Source organism: Lagopus leucura, unplaced genomic scaffold, assembly GCF_019238085.1.
Source record: "Lagopus leucura isolate 7727_CA_CO unplaced genomic scaffold, USGS_WTPT01 Super-Scaffold_100018, whole genome shotgun sequence".
Taxonomy (NCBI): Eukaryota; Metazoa; Chordata; class Aves; order Galliformes; family Phasianidae; genus Lagopus; species Lagopus leucura.
In genome coordinates this window covers 8,070,260-8,090,546 of record NW_024962272.1, presented here as the reverse complement: position 1 = coordinate 8,090,546, position 20,287 = coordinate 8,070,260, and the positions used below count along the sequence as shown (strand labels likewise).

Sequence of the window (20,287 nt, the reverse complement as noted above, 5' to 3'; positions counted from 1 at the left end):
GAAAAAGTTACAGTTAAGCTCTGGGCTTATTGCTATTTCAGAAGAAACACATCCCAAATTTTTCCATCATAGTCTGATTTAACACGCAAAAGAACTAGCTGGGAATGGGCCCTGATTCATGAGAAAGCCTAGAAGCTGCTCACTTTTGAAGCCAAAGTGTAGTGGGCTTTGGGAACAACACACTCGACTTGTTCACTTCACACTGAATGTGATTTTGCAATCCATGGATCATCAATACATATGTGGCTACATGGACTTAAAGGTCCAGCCCATCCTACTGATGTGGAGAAACGCTGTTCAGTCTGGCAGAATGGCCTCTTTGTGGTTAACCTAGCAATACAGGAAGCTGAAAATGTACAGCAACAGCCAACCAAATTAATGCAGTTCTTTAAGGTCTTAAAGCCAGTGTGAGCCATAGCCCCCAACTGGGAGTAGTGCAGTCTGAGGCTATGAAGAAATGGTGTGCACAATTAGACTATTACTGCCACACTCACCAGATAGAGGTGGGAACACCCAAGATATTAAAAATACAGGAACCTCCAGTGATCAAGCAGAACAGCTACTTCCCCACTCTTTTATGAAACCTACCCCTTCTCATGAGGCCCGCCTAAAATTTGGTTATTTACCGATGCATCCTCCAAAAGGGAAGAAAAAGTATGGAAATACCAAGCAGTGACCCCACATGTTGATACAGGGGATGACATATTAACAGAAGAAGAAGGATGTGCCTAAGTAAGAGAATTAATATCTGTATGGACTGTAGTCATTAGGGAAGCTGAAACTGAAGAACTGGTGTTTATTTACCTTGACTTGTATACTGTGTTTAAAGAGTGTTCTCAGTGGAGACTTTTCTGGGAAGTTAATGGGGAACCTTATGAGAGAAGGAAAATAAATAAACTTTCCATTTTGTGAAAGAAAATACCCTTTTGATAGGATAAGTTGCTGCATACCAGCCAGGAGACCACCCAGCACATTTTCTGAATAATCAGGTAGACTCTCTAACCCACTTAGCAATGGTATCAGTGGAGAGCAAATAAGAAAAGTGGGAGCATGTACTGGAATAATTGCACGTAAAATGAGGCAACTCAGGAATTATGGATTTATTCAAAGATACAGACAGTAGAGGATGGTCTGTAACCAGAAAGTTATGTGATGCCATTATTTCAGCATGTGCTGTATGTCACATCCGACTGGGAGAATACAACCCTCTTAAGGACTGACCACTGCCTTTGATAGATAACAAAGGGCTGTGGGAAACTTGCAAGTAGATTGTATCACTCCATTTCAGTTTTCTGAAGGGAAGCAATCCTTATTATTAGGAGTCAAGATAGTGTCAGGGTTGACCCAGGCCACAACAGTCTCATGGACCACAGGAGGTGACAGCAGGAGAAGTCTGGATATGGTTTAGCTGTTTACCCATATCCAAAACATCACAATCAGATAATGGTTTTTACTAATAAGGTTGTTCAAGAGTGGGCCTGAGGCAAATGGATTCAGTTAGTATTCCACACCCTGTATTGCCCCCCAAGTCAATGGTATTGCGGAATGTACTAATGGGCTCTTGAAATGAGCTCTGAAACCCCGTGAACCAGGATGAGCACAGTGGGTATCAGACACAGACAGAAGAGTGACTAGCCACTGGGGAATCAGTGGTTGTCCACAACTCATTGTTTTACTTAAATCCTCCTGTTGATACTCCTGGGAAAATAGAGAGAATAAACACTCGACAAATCAATTCCAGTACCCTGGACAGCCAGTTCTGGTAGAATTACCTACTGCTGGAACGGTCCCTCTAACCCTTAAAAGTCCTGTTAGTTCTTAGTTCTTATGTGTGGGTAGAAAATGATGGCCATGGGGAAAAAAAAAAAATAATTCATATTCATTGGAATGTATCTCTTTTTAATTACTGTTGCTATTACCATCATGTATATTATTGTGTTTCCTCAGGTGCTGAACTGTGTGGATTTGTGTTTCTGATGATGAGGATTTTAATTGTAAAAGGTATATTGTATTTTATTCTTTTCCCTTTCTCCTTTTGTTCACTACATCTGGATCACCAGTGTAGAAGACATAGATACCCATGAGAATAAACAATGTACCAAATGTCTGAGCCACAATGTGATATAAAGTCCTGTGAAAAATGTCCAAAATGGTTTCCATGTGTCAACCACTGAGGCATTACATAGTGATGAAGAATGAGTGAAATAATGTGCTTAGTTTGCAGTCAGAACAAGGAAAATGTATTTCCTCAAAAGGATGTATGATGCATCGGAGGATGGAAAGTTCTGATGCTCTCTATGCAAGTTCCACTCTTGCAAGATGATGCCAATGTGACCAACATGATAAGGAACAGACTCTGACCTCCTGACTCAACTGAAGGGAAGGGTTGAAACTACCCTTTCCCCTTCCATACATACACAAATACTGAATCTCACTTACTCCCATCTTGCATGCAAGTACTGAAACATCCCATTTTTTACAATAAATAAGAGCACTACAGATCAATGGTCAGGTGTGCACCTGTTGCTTGAACATTACCAAACCAGAGACTATGCTGGAACCAAAGGTAATGATCTGGATTGTTGTTCCATGTCTATTCAGTCCCTCTTTTTTCCCTCCCTAGAGCTCACTCTCTCTTTTGCTCTATCTCCTTTCCAGTTATTTTAGAATGTAATGCAAGGCATATTACCATCGTTTGTCACCAAGAATGTATAGACAGACAAATACACATATATATGTATATTTATTTATCGGTATTTATATATATATGTATAATTATATATATGTATATTTTTATATATGTATATTTATACATGTGTAAATATACTGTAGGTGTGCTAAGTATCATACTGGGATATAAATAAACCCTTAACCAATTGTTCAGTATTATTTCACCTTAATTGAGCCCAAAGGAATTTGGAAACCTCAATGACTTTGATCCAATGGGTCATGACAGATATCACATGTCACTGGCCTCCACCTGGACTTATGAGTTGTTGGCCATAACCCTCTGGCTGTGCCTATCCAACCAACTCCTCCTTATCCATGTAATAGACATTGTTCAAATTCCTTTCTCTCCAATTCAGAGATAAGGATGTTATATGTGACTATGTCAAAAGGCTTGCAGAATTCCAGATTGGTCGGTCACAAGAAGGCTGACACTTTCCCTTGTCCACTGATGCTGCACCTCCATCACAGAAGAACACCACCAAATTAGTCAGGCATGATCTGCCCTTGGTGAAGCCATGATGGTTGTTTCAGATCACCTCCTCATCTTGTATGTGCCTTAACATGTCTTCCATGATTGCCCCAACAGTCCATAGTTTCCTAGATCTTCCTGTCTAGTCTTTTAAAAAATGGGGGTAATGTTTCTCTTTTTCCAGATACATCTTTATTTTAAAAGCGATGCAAAGCAAACACAGAAGTCTAGATGGCACAAAGACTCCGAATGCTCACTCCTTCTCTGAACTAAAATGCTAATGTAGATGCACCCACTGACTTTCGAAGACAGTTCCACATGTAAACAAGTGAATCTGTTTAGAGAGTTCTGTATTAATCTTTTTTGTGAACTGCAGGAAAAGTCATGAATAATGTCACAGTACATCAGAAGCCTGCTCATGCAAATACCTGTGTGTTTTCTTAATAAGTGATAAATTTGAGGACCTAAGCAACTCATTACATTTTTACATAGCCATTTATCTAAAGGTGTTGTACAGCATAAAGTTGAAGTGTATTTAGCCAAAACTTGAATGCACGAATGTTCACGTATGCTGACCAGAAGAACAGTATCACTAAGTGGAACGTGTAGTAAACAAGCAACAGGAAGTCTAATAGCCAAAACTTGGCAAAGTTCTGTCCTTATAATCCTCCTTTGTCCCGAGTTACTTTCATCTCTTTTCCTCAAAAATAGAGGCTTAGGGAACAGTTTATCCAGCACCATAAATATAGTAAGTGTTAATACTGCCCACAGCTAGCTGCAATTGATGTTCTTTAAGAAGTAACAGAGGAGCCTACAGTGGTGGGAGGTTGTGATTTAACTTTGGCCTGAGATTAGAGCATTGTAGCAGTACTTCCAAGTTCTTGGAAACCAGATAGCTATTTCACAATTGCATCTTGAAAACAAAATAGGGAAGGAAGAGGCATTGCTCAATTCTAATCTGCATTTCATGGCAATTCTGGACATATTTTTAGGCTAATTCCTAATGAACAGTTTTAATCAGAACCAAAGCAAGAATATAGTCACAAGTTGATTAGTTTGGAAGGATGACAGCCAATTATGGGATATTAGCATAGGGAAAGCAACCTTCTTTTTGCACTTTAACTATTCTCTTAGCTCATGAATTATAAACCTATTGAGCTTGGTTATAAATGATTCAGTACCAGATCCCAAACAGGATAGCCATGGGAGCAGGCATGAAAATTACACTAGTAATATGTTCATGATTATTCAATGACCACTTCTTTAAACTTGCAAATTCTGTGTTCACAAATACACACTGTGTCTGACATCACAGTCACTAAAGTGAAACAGGTAATTGCGGCCTAAGATTTATGAATATACCCAAAACCTCACATTTTCAAGCAGGTTTACATGTGCTGTGCTCACATCTGAAGTTTACACTGCTTTAAATAGATGGGTCAGCTAAAATCATAACAGAGTATTCTAAGAAAAAACTGCTATTGTCCAAACTGAAATGTTAAGAACCAGAATTCCTATGCTGAAAGCCTAAATGGACTCTTCTATTAAGAACACTAATCTACAAAGCAGTTTCATTTTGCCTTTCCTCTGTAATTTGAATGACTTGTGCTGGTAAGTTGGTTGAAGAAAATAGAGAACAACTTTATTTCTTTTGCACATGATGTTGCATTTTGTTGATAATAACTTGCACATAATTTTCAAAAGTGTAGCATACAATCCCTCAGTGTGTAATTAGTAGTTTTCCTATGGGAATTTTTGTTTTAAGGAAATATGCCCCTGGTATGTTTCAGACACACTATTCTATTCTAGACATTTTTATGCCTTGAAAAGTAGGGAAGTGAGGAAAAATACATGAAAGTAGATGTGACCTTGTGCTTGCTGCTAAGCGCAAGAAGAAAGTATTCCAGTATAGTCTGCTTGTACACAAAATAATAAAAATGTTGCAGAAGCACTTGCTGTGATGTATCAAGCCAGAAAGTGTGGTAATAAAACTACAATAAATGCTCGAAGAGTTCTGAGTCTGAAAAAAGTCCCTTAAAATTATGTCACATATACAAAACGTGTTTACAAACCTCTACAATGGGTGTGTCTGAGTTCCCCAGGAAGCAGGTACATTCTGTGCTTCTCTTACACTTTGCCATGTATTACTGTCTTCATTGTAAATTTTTACCTTGTCACCTTCCCTTTCTGTCCTCTGAAGTCAAACTCAGAAACAGATGAAGGCTGGTGTAAACACAAGGCCACTTTATTTTGTTTCAACAGTACATAAATTCCCATTTAGCACAATCAAAAACAAGCAGAACAAAGGAAATAACGTACGCCATTTTTCCAAACACACTGCTCTTTCTTGAAATTATGCGTGAGCACAACAGGTAGGAGGAATTCAACAGCATAACTCCAAATAGGCATTTTTCAGAAAAGAACCAACCAGGACCTACAAACAAGTGACAAGCTGACAAATCAACGACCAGAATCAGAAAACCTTACTCTGCTGACATGCCCATCTCTCCTCTGAGGAAAGAAGGCTCATATTGAAGCAATGGTTGACAGTCCCTGTGCTGCTATCTTCAACAGCTAAGCAGAACATGTAACCACTTTTTAAAACCTCTATCAGCAAAAGCTTTTAATGGACACACAGCCCAGCTCCAAAGCCAGAGATCAGCCAGACACAGAAATGGAAAGTTTAGTTAACAGAAACATTGGTCCCTTCTACGGAAGGCTCAGTTTTGTATTTGAAGGTGCCTAGGGGCTTGTGGCTAAGCAAGGCTTTCAGTGGCTCAAGTGCAGACCAAGGTAAAATATATTTCTGTTTATGTCAGCTGCTCACAGTTTACATTCTGGTCTTGGCTGTGCTTGTTACCAGCTGACTCAGGTCATTAAGCCAAACACTGCGCCCACAAATTGCGTAAGAGCAATAAATAATACTCTTCTTATGGGACAGATCTTTTAAGTTAAGTATTAGGTGGGTGGCTATGAGATTGCTTTTCAAGCCCAACTGCACTCATTCATCCTAGCTATTTTCAAATTAAAATGAAGTCTGTGAGAAATCACAGACCAAATAGAAAGTCTAAGTCTTGAGCAGGGAGAAAGGATGAGCCTAGGCATAACTGTTGTGTTCACTTCTGCACAGATCACTGTCACTGCAGAAGTCACAGGGATTGAAACACATCACTCCAGCTTAGGACACTTTCCAAGAAACAAAGTTTCTTATTGAAATTTCCTGGAAAATATCCTCCAAAAAAACTTCTCAGACTTTCGAGGAAAAGTAACTGTTTTATTAACCTTACACAACAGATTGTTGCTGATACCCTTTTGGTCTCCCAAGAATTGTTTTTGTTGCTGTTTTTTATTTTGTAAAGAGAGTCCAGCAGATGTCATTTGCTGGCTTCTCTGTTGAAATAAGCAGGAGTTGTTTTACACATATTAACAGGGTTCAAAACTAAACTTTAGGACAAAGTTCCTAGTACATGTGAGATCACTGTTAGGTAGTGAACTAACACCTCAAGCTGATAGTGCAGTTTAAAATGCATTGCGCTCTCTGTGTGATCTGAACTTCAAAACAATCTGATAATTGAATCAGCTTACTTGCAGGGACTCCAGTCATAGCAGAGGCTTGTATTCCTGTGATGTTGAACTCTTGTCATCACTGCACCATGAGGCATGTGACGGGATGCTGCATGAGGCAGTACTGGTGCTCCCCCTAAGGTCAGACTGCTTTAGTATCTGACCTGCCGAATGCCAGATGTCTTCATGTTTCATAGGAAACATGAAGATAAACATAATATTGTATTAGGTTTCTTCTGGAGTTGTTGCAAGTAGGTTTAGTTTAAATCTTGAAGTAGAGAGGAACAGTGTAACAATTAGCCATGGTAATTTGGGCTCTTAATATTTTAGCATATAAATAACTGGCTCCCTTTGGAAATCTGATCTGCTCCTGGGCCTTGGTGACTTTCTGGAGAAATGAACTCTGTGATTTAACAGAACTGTGCCTGAAAAATTTTCTTCTTTCCTTAGCACTTCCCACCTAAAACTTCGTTAACATGTCATTGTGTCTCATTGTGTCTTCTCTGATCTAGCTTCTTTCTATTTTGCATTATTTTGCATTCTGTTGCCTTTTCAAGTTACATTTTTTCCCGGTCATTTCTCAAATTTCTCATGTGCCTTGAGTTTTCCTGAATTCCTTCCACTTGTGCACCATCTCCTTAGAGATAAATTGCTCAATGCTAAACACAGGACTGCACATAATGCAAGACTACTTATTTATATCAATCCAGTATTATTTTAAAAGCTGCCCAACCTATTATCTGTTACAGATTGTTTATGGAAATGCTGGAAAAAATTTAAAGATTTCTCTGAGAACTACTGCTAATATAATTTCATATTAAAACTGAGATATTCTCTGAAAGGATTTAGATATTTTGTTTTTCAAAGCATGCATACTCTTCTTAAATGTATAATCAGGAAGAGTAATGTCTTTGCTCAGTAGACTTGCAGATATATAGCAAGACTGATTAATTTTTGCTAATCTGCATTGCATAATCATAATTTGAATAAAAAATTATTTCTCTGTAAATATTTTTTTAAGCATAATATTATTATTCATGTCTGGTTTTATAAAACCATTATAGTTGTTTCATTCATGAGTGTATAATCAAAACAGGATCATTTTAACATTTCCTTTTGAAATAAACTGCAATTACAATAATGGAAATGCTCAGTACAAAGAACAAATATACTTTTTTCCCCATAAAGCTTTCTGACTGCATAAAAGCACAGAAGAAATATAAACACTAGGTCTAGCCAACATTTTAAAGTGCAGAACTCCACTTGCCACACATGAATAATTCAAATAACACTGCATAATGCACAAGCGATAGTTACTCGCATTTCATTAATAATCGAAACCTGAAGTGACACAATGAGATCAACATATAAGAGTAGTTCAAATACACTCCATTTATAATTAGTTAGTGCTCATCTGAACATAGAACACGTTAAGCATATTGCCCCAGCAAGCAAGCTTTTCACAAATTACCCTTATTTTTTTCTGTCTGAATGGTGCGCTGACACGGAACACAAAGACACATCAAAAATAAAGATCCCATCCACAATCTGTCGAGAGAACTAATGGGGACTGGCATCTGGTACAGCTGTGTGTACATTTTTCCAGAGGCTCTATCTTATGTCAGTAGCACAACGTCAATTTATGCTGACTGAAAATTATCCTGATGTTTTCTTCTACTTAGTCTTGCCCCCATAGTGTGTGGTTGCCTTATTTTTATTTTTCATTTTTATTTATTTAATTTGGTTTTTTTTTTTTTTTTTTTTTTTTTTTTTAAAGAAGGAGGACAAAAAAAGTTGCTTTTATTTGTCTTCTATGCCAGTGAGTATGGAGGGGGAGTAGTGTAAATCATATCTTCCATCAGGGTTTGTTTTTCTTAACACAGTAGTGATGTTTACATACCACAAATTGAACACTGCTTCTGCTTGCAGTGTGGTTTTGGTATACAACAAGGAAGTTTCTCTTCCTTGGTGGAAACTATGCTGGAGGTGCAGTCACACACACCAAATACAGTCTCTAGCAGAGACTGTAAGAGCCTGAACTAGTGACCTGGCCTGCTTCAGACCATGTATGTAGTGGAGTACAAGGAATCAGACTATATGCACGCATTCGTTCAGAGCTACAAGTCTCAGCAGTAACTGCTGTCACCTACTGATATTCTCCTACTGCGCCAAGCATCTCTACAATCTGCACATAGTCAAAGAATCCTGGAGGCTAATAAATACTTTGCAGCAGGATCCTTCCCCAAAATTGCTTCAGAGAGGTCTGACTACTGTATCCTCTGTATCTCCTAAAACCAGACTTCTTCCGTAACCTACCTCCCATGGAACGTTCTGGGTCTATCTCAAAGGAACTTTTTTCTGGCATTACAGAATTTTTACATTCAATCCTATTTAGATGCTACTTTTGAAACTACTTTCCAGTTTGTTTGTTACATGGCTGTATCAGTTCTTCCACTGGTCCCTCTAACCAAATTCAGGTTTGTCACCAGCAATGTATGGTGTTGCAGAAAGCCCATGGCACTGCTACTTGTGGGCAGAGCTACTCCCCAAGCTGCAATTCTGGAACATCAATTCTCTAAGTCTGCGTAGTGTCTGACTACCAGACATCAGATAAGCTACAATCAAGAAGCTGAATTCCTGACTTGTGCTGGAATTTAGCAAGAGCCAAACTCTCACGACATGCCAATATTCAAATCCAAAAGTTATTCCCAGCAGATATTCTAGACAGTCCCTTTGTAATTGGGCCACCAGCAGTTTGGTGAGACAAAGCTTTTTTTCTGTACTCCTAATTTGCAAATAATCATCCCATCCCTCTCTCCAAATTTTGAAACAAACACTGAATCACATTCTTATCACTACCACAAAATAGCAATAAAGTCAGGCACATCTTAGACTATCACTAAAATAAAAGTGTTGATATAATTCATAACTCTGGAAGCAAACTACTATAGCATGAACATACATAGTACACAAGCCTGCATCATCTTTCTCTGTCCCAGAATACATTCCTCAGGAAAGCCAAAGCTGCAAACAGTGCAACTCCTTAAGAATAGTTTCAGACAGTAACTGAAGGATTAAAACATGTCTCTCACAGATCTTTGGTTTTGGAATGTAAAATTTGGTCAATTAATTAAATTCATGTCAAAATTCATGAGGAAAAATGTTCCCTGAATCAGGAATCCGAGTTAAAGAACTGCAGGCTGTATTTGCAAAGAAGGTGTGCTACTATGTAGGTTATAGGGACATGTAAAAAACAAAACTGTTGTGACATCCTGATGGAATATGAAATCTCAATCCTTAAATCTCTAATCCAAAAGCCTTAGCAGTGATTGAACACAATGGAAACAAAGAGTGTAACTCGTGTAATATATAGCACAGAGTGATGCCGTGTGAAGTTACCTGAGCTAGCTCTAAATGAGCAAGCAGTGCAGCTGCTTTCAGGTGGCATATGCAAGCCAAAATACCATGCTGTGCAGTAGGGCTACTCCATGACAGCAAAAACAAACAACCAAACAACAACAACAACAACAACCAACAAATAACACAAAACACTGAAAAAGATTCCAGGTACTTTAAGTGCCTAATCCAGGTTATGGTTCCACTGTACTGTCCCACGTAGTCATAACCTGAATAGTGCGTAAGCTCTGGCAAAGCTTTAAGTCAGAGCAAGTTGTTAAAGATATCAGACCAAACGTTCCCTTAAACAGACAGAAATTTAGATGTTCATGCGGTTACCTCTCTCGTTTTAAGAGCACAGTGAAGGGCTGTGCCTTTATATCTTTAGAAGATAAATGTGTGAAATAAAGCTCAGCAAAATCAAAGGTGTTTGAAGCAGGCCATACTCAACAAGTATGTATAGCAGGTAGTGCAATACTGTATCCACTAAAATTAAAGCTTTTATCCTTTGCACTGCAGAACAAACAAAACAAAATAAAATAATAGCAATAATAATAATAATAAAAACAATTGTAATAAAGAAACAAGAAGTATCCCCATTCTCAAACTAATCTTGCAATAAAAAAGGCTGTAATAACAAGTACGAAAATAGACTTTTTAAGAACACAGACTACCAAAATTAAAAGGGTACATTTTTTTACCTAGCATTGTACAGGGCTGTAGTTACTGTTCCAGTGTTGAAAGAAAAAGAGCACATTCAAGCTGAACAGCTTTTTTCAGTAAGGAATTACACCTCAAGTGAAAGGCGGTAACAGCCAGAGACAGCCTGTTTCTGGCGGATTTTGTTTTAAACCTGCCCACTTCTGCTACAGAAAGGAGAAGAGAAATTGTTATCACCCACAGTCTCAACAGTCAGGAAGAAATGAATTTGGTAAGGTTCTACAAGAGGCTGAACCAGAGGAAGCACCCCCTCCAGTCCTGAAGAGCCTATTCATTTTCTGCCACAGAGAAGCCCACTCAGGCATCACTGTACCTGTTTTTGGGTTATTACAAGTTTCATTCAGTGGTTGCTTACCTGAAGCAGATTCAGTCAAGTGGATAGAGAAGTGGTGGAAGATTGGGCTGACTGCTTCCAGATGCCAGAGCAACATTTAGGAAATGCTACTTCAGCTTACAGTGTCACAGAACTGTGCAGTCTTTCTGCACTCGCAGCTCTTCGACCAGTTGTGTATTTTTCACTTGCTTCTTCCACCAGTTCTATTATGTCTGACTACTAATGACAAATCTGAGTTTAATGATAATTAGAACTCTCCATTATGTATAGACAGATACTTGTTATGTTTTAAAATAAATGAGTATTTTAAAATTAACCACAAAAACAAAAATGAAAAACATCATTAAATGCCCCCAAATGCCACTATTTTTTCCATACTTAGCAATAATATAAAGGAAATTACATTCTTCTGTGACATTCATTATTTGCAAAAATGATTTACTGGCCATTTTTTTTTCAACTGAAATAACATACAACAGTGAGAGCTTCCTTGCTCTTCTTAACACTTTCTATGGTATTACTGAAAGAAACACCAATTGTTTATTTAAGAAACTTACCAAATTCTTAGTCAACGCACATGTTATTTTTGCAAGTAAATTTAGAAGTTTGTTTCCTCTTAGAACTGTGACAATGTTTGTCACGTAATTCCTGAAAGGTCTAACAGAATTTTTCAAATTTGCAAGATTTAAAACAGAAATGAGGTGTCATTCCAAATGATCAGGCACTGTTTTAAACAAATATTTTCCAAATCAGATACCGAGTAATCAGCAGAACATTTTGCAGAAGGGAAATGGATTTAGACTGAACTTGAAAAAGGAACCACTTGCTTCCCAGCCACGTACACTTCAGAAATATTCCGGTCATCACCTGAAATAACAGTCAGAAGAGAGATTTGCACATAAATCTCTGCACTGATTTAATTAATTAAAATGCTGCAGTCCCTAGGTTCAGCTTTGGAATATATAATTTTCAGTTACCTAAATTCATTTCTTAAAACTGAGAAACTGTATTTCCCTAACGATGTTTCACCGTAAACACCATAAAGATCAATGGACTGCCATTGTTTCTTTTAAAACATAAACATAGCATCCAGCTGCTGCAGTTTTGTTGTGTATTTTGTACGTGTTTATGTTTTGCCAGAGGATAGGGTCAGCACAAAGGTCACAGACAAGTTAAAGAAACGCCTTTATCTTTTCTTAAGTTTAAAGCAATGAGATAATAAGTGAAATGATACAGCAAGAAAAACAAACGCACCTAACCACTACTACATGAGGATAGCAACAGTGATTAAGAGACATCACCAATTGCCTTAATACTTTACCATCATCCAGATCTGCAGGCGCTGAGGAGCCCCGGTTGCAGCAAGGATTTGGAGAGCCTCTCCCAGCAACTGGGAGCACCTATGCAGTGCATCCATGCATAGGTGAGGTCTCCAACTTCGCTACAAGAGGGTACAGCTTTTATATAGTTGAATAACCAAGTTCAATGAGGATTAGGTGGAAACATCTGGTTTCATTCTCCCTCTGGATTCCACCTCAAACCTGGCCAGAGCTTAAAGATGAACCAAAGAAGTCTGTGTACAATTAGGCCTTGTCACTCTGCTTCTAAACAAGGAAAGTTAACACATCCTCACAATGCTTTATCTAAGCTACATCTCTTGCAGCGAGATGTTTTGTTCAAGATACATATTTTGCTAATGATCATAAATGTCTTGCTAATGATCAGACAAGGATGGCATAAAATGCTGTGTTATGAGATTCATCCAGAGGTAACCGTTGATTCAAGGTCTACCGTTCAGGCCTTTCTACTGCAATTTAGTAGACACAAAACCTGCAAATGCACATCCATACAGAGACAGTTGTTGCAGATTATCTCAACTAACACAGATATCAGGTGGCAGTACCAGTCACCTACTACAAGAGCAAGTGGCTTGCATAAGTCATTTGTTCTGAACTGGTGATTGGCAGTGCATAAAGAAAACCAATGCTACTTTACTGCAAGTCACAATTTAATTCATGCCACAGATGAAGATAACTGTGGCTACAGGTCTGGCAGCTAAGCTTGTGTATCTGCCCATGCCAAATTGCATACTTTGCTATGTCAGAAAGAATAAAAATGATACCATTTAATTTTTACTAAGCTGTTATAAATGAATGTAAAGCAACCTCCACACTGTGTCAGAAGATCAGAGACACATGCAATAACACAGGAGTATTTTGAACATACCTAGATAGAGGAACTTCTGGAGATAGTCCTGTGAGGAACAGGAGAAAAACATTCAGCAAACCATATTTACAGTCCCAAATCAAAATTATTTGAAACTAGAAACAGCTGATAACAATAGTTTTCCTAAATATGCTGATGAAATTACAACTTAGTCTACATGTTTTCTCATAAATAATTTTCATTAAAGAAGCTGTATTTGTCAGGAAGAAAATATTGCAGAATTCTGACAATATAGACAAAAATATAAATAAAACAATATTTTAGAGCTCTCCAATGCATTTATTTATTGAAAAATAAGGCAAAATTCTAAGCATTTTTATAGTCCAAGGAACTGATAACACAGCTAAAAAGGTTTAGGCTGACATTAAATAACACTCATTCTAGACCTATTGGAATTAGGAACAAGATTTCAAATTACAGAATTTAATCCGAATTCTTGTAGCTGAAACAAAGTAAAAAAAAAGTTACCTCATCCATTTATGCACACATTTCTAAGTTAACAGGGACAGTGATAGCCTTCTGGCCTCATCAGTAAATGCAAGTTTCTGCTGTTCACTGAATTTTTTTAATCATAAAAAAATTTGTTTGAGAAAGTGTCCCCATTGCATAACACAAAAGGTTCTCATGTTGCACAAAAGCTGTGCTTTGAACTCAGATTAGCTATCTTTAGCTCTTCCCTAAGTATACAGTCCTAGTGAAGCCATGGTAATTGAGCCTTTATCTGGGAACAGACTGCCATTCTTGAGTGTGAATTAAAAACGTTAACTAAGTTGCTTTTTCTTGATGGCAGTGCTTTGGCACTGCAAATAGTGAGCTCTCATGATCAGCCAGCTCTAACAGTCTGTGCATCAACATGCTACATGCATTTCCTCTCCCACTGACATACCTATGCCTCCCACTGAGGACAGTAACCTTCTAAAAACACCTCTGCACCTCTTGGGCTGAGCTACAGACAGCAGCAGGGCAGTTCGCACAATTCTTGTTACTGGAACAGCCACAAAGAGACTTTCATACTGGCTGTATCACAGACCTTTGCCATATTATTTCCGGTTATTTTCTGGATCATTAATCTTGATCAGATTACCTCGAAAGTATCAGCAGAGAACAAGTCGAAAGGGCTGTCTGAGGCCTTAGTGTTGATCAGCAGTGCATCAAATTCTTTGCCAACCTCAAAGTTCCCAATCACATCATCCAGTCCTAGAGCTGAGAGGGAAAGCACGCTTATACACAGATCCTCAGTGCAAGTCTCTTTCTGTTACATGAAAGCATCTGAGAACTTATCTCAGGTGTTTGTGAGTAAAGAAAGAGTAGAAGAATTTCGATTAATGCATGGAAAAACATGGAAGTAAGTAAATAAGCAGGTCAGCAATGTTTTTAAGCAACTTTTCCTTAAAATCACATGTATTTTGGTGAACCTGTGAAAAGTATCTGTAAAAGAAATCTGGGAAACAACTGAAACCTTTCTTTTAATTTTTGGTTTTTTTTGAATATTCTCCTCTGATTTTGTGTCATTGCAGATCCTACATATAGACCACTAGCTGTTAAAAGCAGAATAATAATTACTAACAATGCAAAAATATCAAAGTTCTAAAAGAGGCAGTGAGAGGAAGTAAGAGAAATAATGATACATAATAACATTCACTTGTTAAAGAAGCCGAAGATCTAATTGTTTATGTTTACAAAACAGCTTAAGTATCTTTAGCAGGTTGTACAGACATATAGTTACAATAGTAGATAAAAACAAGTTGTACTGAGAGGATGACTGGATAATTAGTAACCAAGTATGGTGAGAGAGATGTCACATCCAGATATGCTGGTCCCATGCCCAGCTGTCAGGCTTGTCTTATAGTCTGTTATCCAGCTTTGTTAATACAAGCATCACTGCAGCCTCTGCTTCTTGGTTGCACAAGCACTGAAAATCTACAGTTTCACCAAGAGTGAAAGGGGGTACAGAGTACCTAAATATAGACATTTGAGGCTTCTTGGAAATAATTCAGGATAGCCTGAAGATGTTAAATCATCTGCATATTCAATCCACTTTTCCAATATGCAGGAGTTAAACCAAGTTATCAAAAAGGGTAATATCTGCACAGAATTTGTCCGCTTGTTTTCAGCTAGCTCCTGTCTGACAGAGGAAATTCAGTTGTAAGTAGTGCATGCAAGAGCTTCACAATATATCAAAAATGTTTAAACTCCTCAAAATGGTGAAATATTCTGCAGTTTCTACTACAGTGATGTATTCTCTTTATGTTTGTGTGCGGAATGCAATTTTTCAAATAAACACAAGAGGGTGACAAGCATTTAGACTTTCAGTAATAAAGAAAAAAAATCTCATTTAAATTTCCCCAAATTGTACTTCTCCATGCTACTGGAAGCTTGCATGAATAATTTATATTCTACCCTTGCAAGTGACAGAATAGTTCAAAACCAATAAATAAAACAATTTTTCTTGTAATCTGAAGAACCCAGACAAAAAAAAATATGAGAGTAAATAGGAGGGGAAGCCATCTGTCACTCTTTCTAATTGGCATGACAAAGTTACCAATGATTAAGGGCTAAGTATCTTTCAAAGAAAATATACTGCCCTTGAAAATCATTAAGATGCTTTTATTAAACTGTCAGTATTAACAGAAACACATTATGTCACGATGGTGGTATTGTTATGAGATGGAAGAATATCTCAAAGCAAATATAGTTTTGAACTTCACTCTGGAATTAGAGAATCTGTGAGTTTCAGCCATCTTTTATACACAGAGACATCGTATCAAAAACAGGGGTGGTTTTCTGTACATATTATCAAGAAATTTCTTCTTACCTTGGCTTCCTCCTAGAGTTGCTAGTCGAAAAGCTTCTTTAAGAGTTAGTCCTGCTTCACTCACTTTATTAATTTTAAGGGTGTTAGATGCTATCACTGTTTTTCTGATAGCATCAAGCATAGAAGCTGAATATCCACCAGCAACATCTAGAAAGGATCAGAAATTTAGAAACAAGCTATGGGAATAACTTTGGTAAATTATTATGAGTTTTACTTAAGTGCTACAAAGTGTAGGAGGTATTAAATGAAAAAAGTGTAATGCTATGCATTGTCTTTAATTGTGTGATTCCTAACACGTGCTCTTACATACAAGGTCAAGTAAATAAAGCACAATGCAGAACAGAAACCAAAATCAGAAAAGCTGCTACTCAGGCATTGCTCACTCTTGTGAAAGGAACAAAACTTGTCTCTTATTTTTTTTTTTTAACCACTTCCAGATAACGATAAAAAAGTAGGTCCACAAGTTGAAGGCATGCTGGCTTTCAATATAAGTATGAGGGTATGTTTTTATGTTTTTGTATGTTTTAGCAGGACAAGGGGAAATTGTTTTAAGTTGAGGAAGAGAAGTTTAGTTTGGATGTCAGGGGGAAGTCCTTTACTATGGAAGTGGTGAGGTACTGGAACAGGCTGCCCAGAGAGGTTGTGGATGCCCCATCCCTGAAGGTGTTCAAGGGCCAGTTGAATGGGGTCCTGGGCAGCTCAGCCTAGCATTAAATGGGGAGGTTGGTGGCCTTGCATATGGCAGGGCAGTTGGAGATTCAGAATCCTTGATGTCCCTTCTAACTCGGGCCATTCTGTGATTCTGTGATTCTGTTTTTGTGTTTTAAATGATTTCTACAAGAGATCCTTCTTAAAGCAAACTACCAACCTGTGCCAAGGCCAACCTTCACATTGTGCTTCAAAACATTTTTTACATTTAAGATGCCACTGTGCAACCTAGATTGGAACAAGAAATGTTTTCTGTGAGAAACATACATTATAAAGTTGGTTTCTGCAATTTAGTAAGGGGTAAGATTTAGGGCAATTTCATGAAAAGGCTTCTCAGAGCACACGTGACAGATCAAGTTTTCTAGATGGGGATAGAGCATTTACACTCATAAATCTGGATGACAGATTTTAACCACTAAAAGTAAAAGCAAATTTTCCTAACAGAATGTTTTAGTTTCCAAATAAAATAGTTTTAGTGTTATCTGCTGAAAATGAGCTCACAGCACATCTGTGTGGAAAGTCCAAATATGGAGTAAAATATACTCCAAGATGGGAGGTCTTTTCACAAGTGCCAGTAAGTCATGGCAAACGAGATAATACTAATTATATTAAAAGCAAAATGACATTTTAACAATTAGTACAGTTCCCCTGTCATATACTATTCAGTATCTCATTTCTATTAAAATAACTGAGACTATGCAGCACCTTCCCATTTTGCAAAAATATGTAAATATTTTTGGAGAGAGGGGAGCTGGCCTGAATCTGCCATTAATAAAAAGTTTTAAACAAGAAATATTCATATGTATGTGATTACACTCAAAGATCACAAGTCAGTCCAGAGTAAACTTCTTACTGTTGGATTGAGGATACTACGTGAAAATCAGCTCTATTTAAATGTAAACCATTATCTCCTTTTATTAACTTACGAAAAGTTAGAACTGGGGCAATGTGCAACTGCAGCTCCACGAAGATTAAAAAGACCCAGCTCTTCTTCAGAAAGATGACAGGCATGAGCCATCACTGTCTAAAGAGAAAGAGAATCACCAATTTTATTCAAAGAAGCATTTACTTCAGTGCCCACAGATTTTTGCTGCACTGCTTTCAGTAGCCCATAGGCCATCTGTTACCAGCAAGGGAAATAAATGCACATTTTGTATGAAGCTCTTGAAATCAAGAGGGGAGCAATTTTCACTAGTAGGCATGACATATTGCTTCCTCAGGTTTTATTCATTTACTTATACAAAAAAAATAAGATGCTAGGTGTTTTGTGGTAGCTGTGATTGTCACACAGTAGCTGCATAAAACAAAATCAAGAACACCATACTCAGCATAATGCTGTTGCAACTTTATTATTTGTATTCATAGCTACCAGAGAGATGAAGTATTGGGATCAGAATTGCAATGATAGAAGTGGAAGACTGTGTATGCTGAACTCCTAATGTGTGTCCCATTGTCTGTAAAGTTTTGAAGAAGTAGACTACATCTGAAATATTCTTTTAATCAAACTAACTCATTTGCTACGTGTCTATGTTAGTTTTCTTGCCCTACATTTCTGATTTTAGAAATAAGTATATTTTGTATACGTTGAACAGAGAAATATGAGACAGTATCATTTAACAGGACATAAAACAATGACTAGATCAGCCTACCTCAGATTACCTCAAATGCCAAAAACCCACTCAAAGAAAAGAATAAAATATGGCAAGAGGTGTTGGGCCTTCCAATCTAATGATACAAATGACAAGTGCACTGGGGCTATTTTCACTGAGCATCTCCTAATGGCACTGTATCTTTTCCTTCCTTACTCATTAAGCTCAAATGAAACTCAGATAGCAGGGTGAATAGTCACATCTTAAGTTAAGGACAGAGATTTGGTAGCTATGTCAAAATGCTGTCATTTTATTTTAATTGAGGTAATTTATATATATATATATAGTCTAGAGAAAAGGAAGGTGAGAGAGACCTCATCATCCTCTGTAACTATCTGAAAGGAGGCTGCAGTGAAGATACTGGTCTCTTTCCCCTGATAACAAATGACAGGATGTGAGGAAACAGCCATACATTGCACCAGGGGAGGTTTTGATTCAACACTGATAAGATTTTCTTCACAGAGGGCATGGTCAAGCACTAGAACAAGCTGCCCAAGGAAGCTGTGAAGGCCCCATCCCTAGAGTATTTAAGAGACATGTGGACATGACACTAATGCTTTAGTGATGGGAATTGGTAGATCAGGTTGATGGCTGAACTTAATGACCCAGAAGGTCTTTTTTAACCTAAATGATGCTATGATTACACAAAATATTTGAGCCACAGCCCTGAAAAAGATAATTTAAAAAATAATAATAATTTGCTATCTTAGTACTGATGTCTGGGGAGAAGTGAGTGCTGTTTTTTATGCTTATATTTAATAAGATGCTTCCTCAAAGAACAAGGAGCCTAGCATCAAAAGGCACTGGCAACCCCAAATTTCAGTATCCACTGTCAGTGCTGTAGATAGAAACATTTGACAGAATTGAGTCTTGTTTTTTTCTGGCACAAGTATTGGCTCTACTACACTGAAAAAACAAACAAACAAACAAAAAAAAATCATGGACAGTGCATTGCAACAGAACAAAATTAATACTGGTTTAGTATTTAAGTAGCTTGCATTGATTTCTCAGGTAAAAAAGACAGTAAATACCTAATTTACTTGTGGAAATTTTCAAAGACAGTAAAGGGAAGTTCAATAATTAATCCCTATCAAGTTTCCAGCTTTCCTTTGAGCCTTTCAAAATTTTAAATTTTAAATATGAGGAAAATAGAGTGCTGCCAAAGAACTACCAGTCCTGTATTATCAATACTTCCTAGTCTCCTTCCAATCCTACTGCTGTCAGTCCTCTTAAGATCCTTGAAAACAGGCTCAGGGAGCATAGAATCATAGAATCACAAGGTTGGAAAGGACCTGCAAGATCATCTAGTCCAACCGTCCTCCCATCACCATTGCCACCACAAGCACTAAACCATATTACGCAGCACGTCATCCAGGCGCCTCTTGAACACTGCCAGGGACGGCGACTCCAGCACCTCCCTGGGCAGCCATTCCAGTGCCTGACCACTCTCTGAGAGAAAAAGTTCTTCCTTATGTCTAATCTAAATCTCCTCTGGTACAAATTCTGGTCATTTCCTCAGGTCCTGTTCATTGCCTGGGAGAAGAGGCCAAACCCCTCCTCACCACAGCCTCTCTTCAGGAAGTTGTAGAGTGCAATGAGGTCTCCCCTGAGCCTCCTCTTCTCCACACTGAACAATCCCAGCTCCCTCAGCCGCTCCTCATAAGACTTGTGCTCCA

The 20,287-nt window shown here is 37.8% G+C and overlaps 1 protein-coding gene across 1 annotated transcript in view; it reads right to left on the bottom strand.

The window, feature by feature from the left end:
• Positions 1-5,428: 5,428 nt before the first annotated feature.
• GDA (guanine deaminase) overlaps positions 5,429-20,287 on the bottom strand; it is a 31,926-nt gene continuing 17,067 nt past the window's right edge. The window contains exons 9-14 of the mRNA XM_042877473.1: positions 17,889-17,986; positions 17,123-17,190; positions 16,255-16,401; positions 14,524-14,642; positions 13,440-13,467; positions 5,429-12,080 (exon numbers count right to left, since the gene is read on the bottom strand). Coding sequence (XP_042733407.1) covers positions 12,010-12,080; positions 13,440-13,467; positions 14,524-14,642; positions 16,255-16,401; positions 17,123-17,190; positions 17,889-17,986 — 531 coding nt within the window. The 3' untranslated portion in view covers positions 5,429-12,009. The remainder of the gene's footprint in view (positions 12,081-13,439; positions 13,468-14,523; positions 14,643-16,254; positions 16,402-17,122; positions 17,191-17,888; positions 17,987-20,287) is intronic.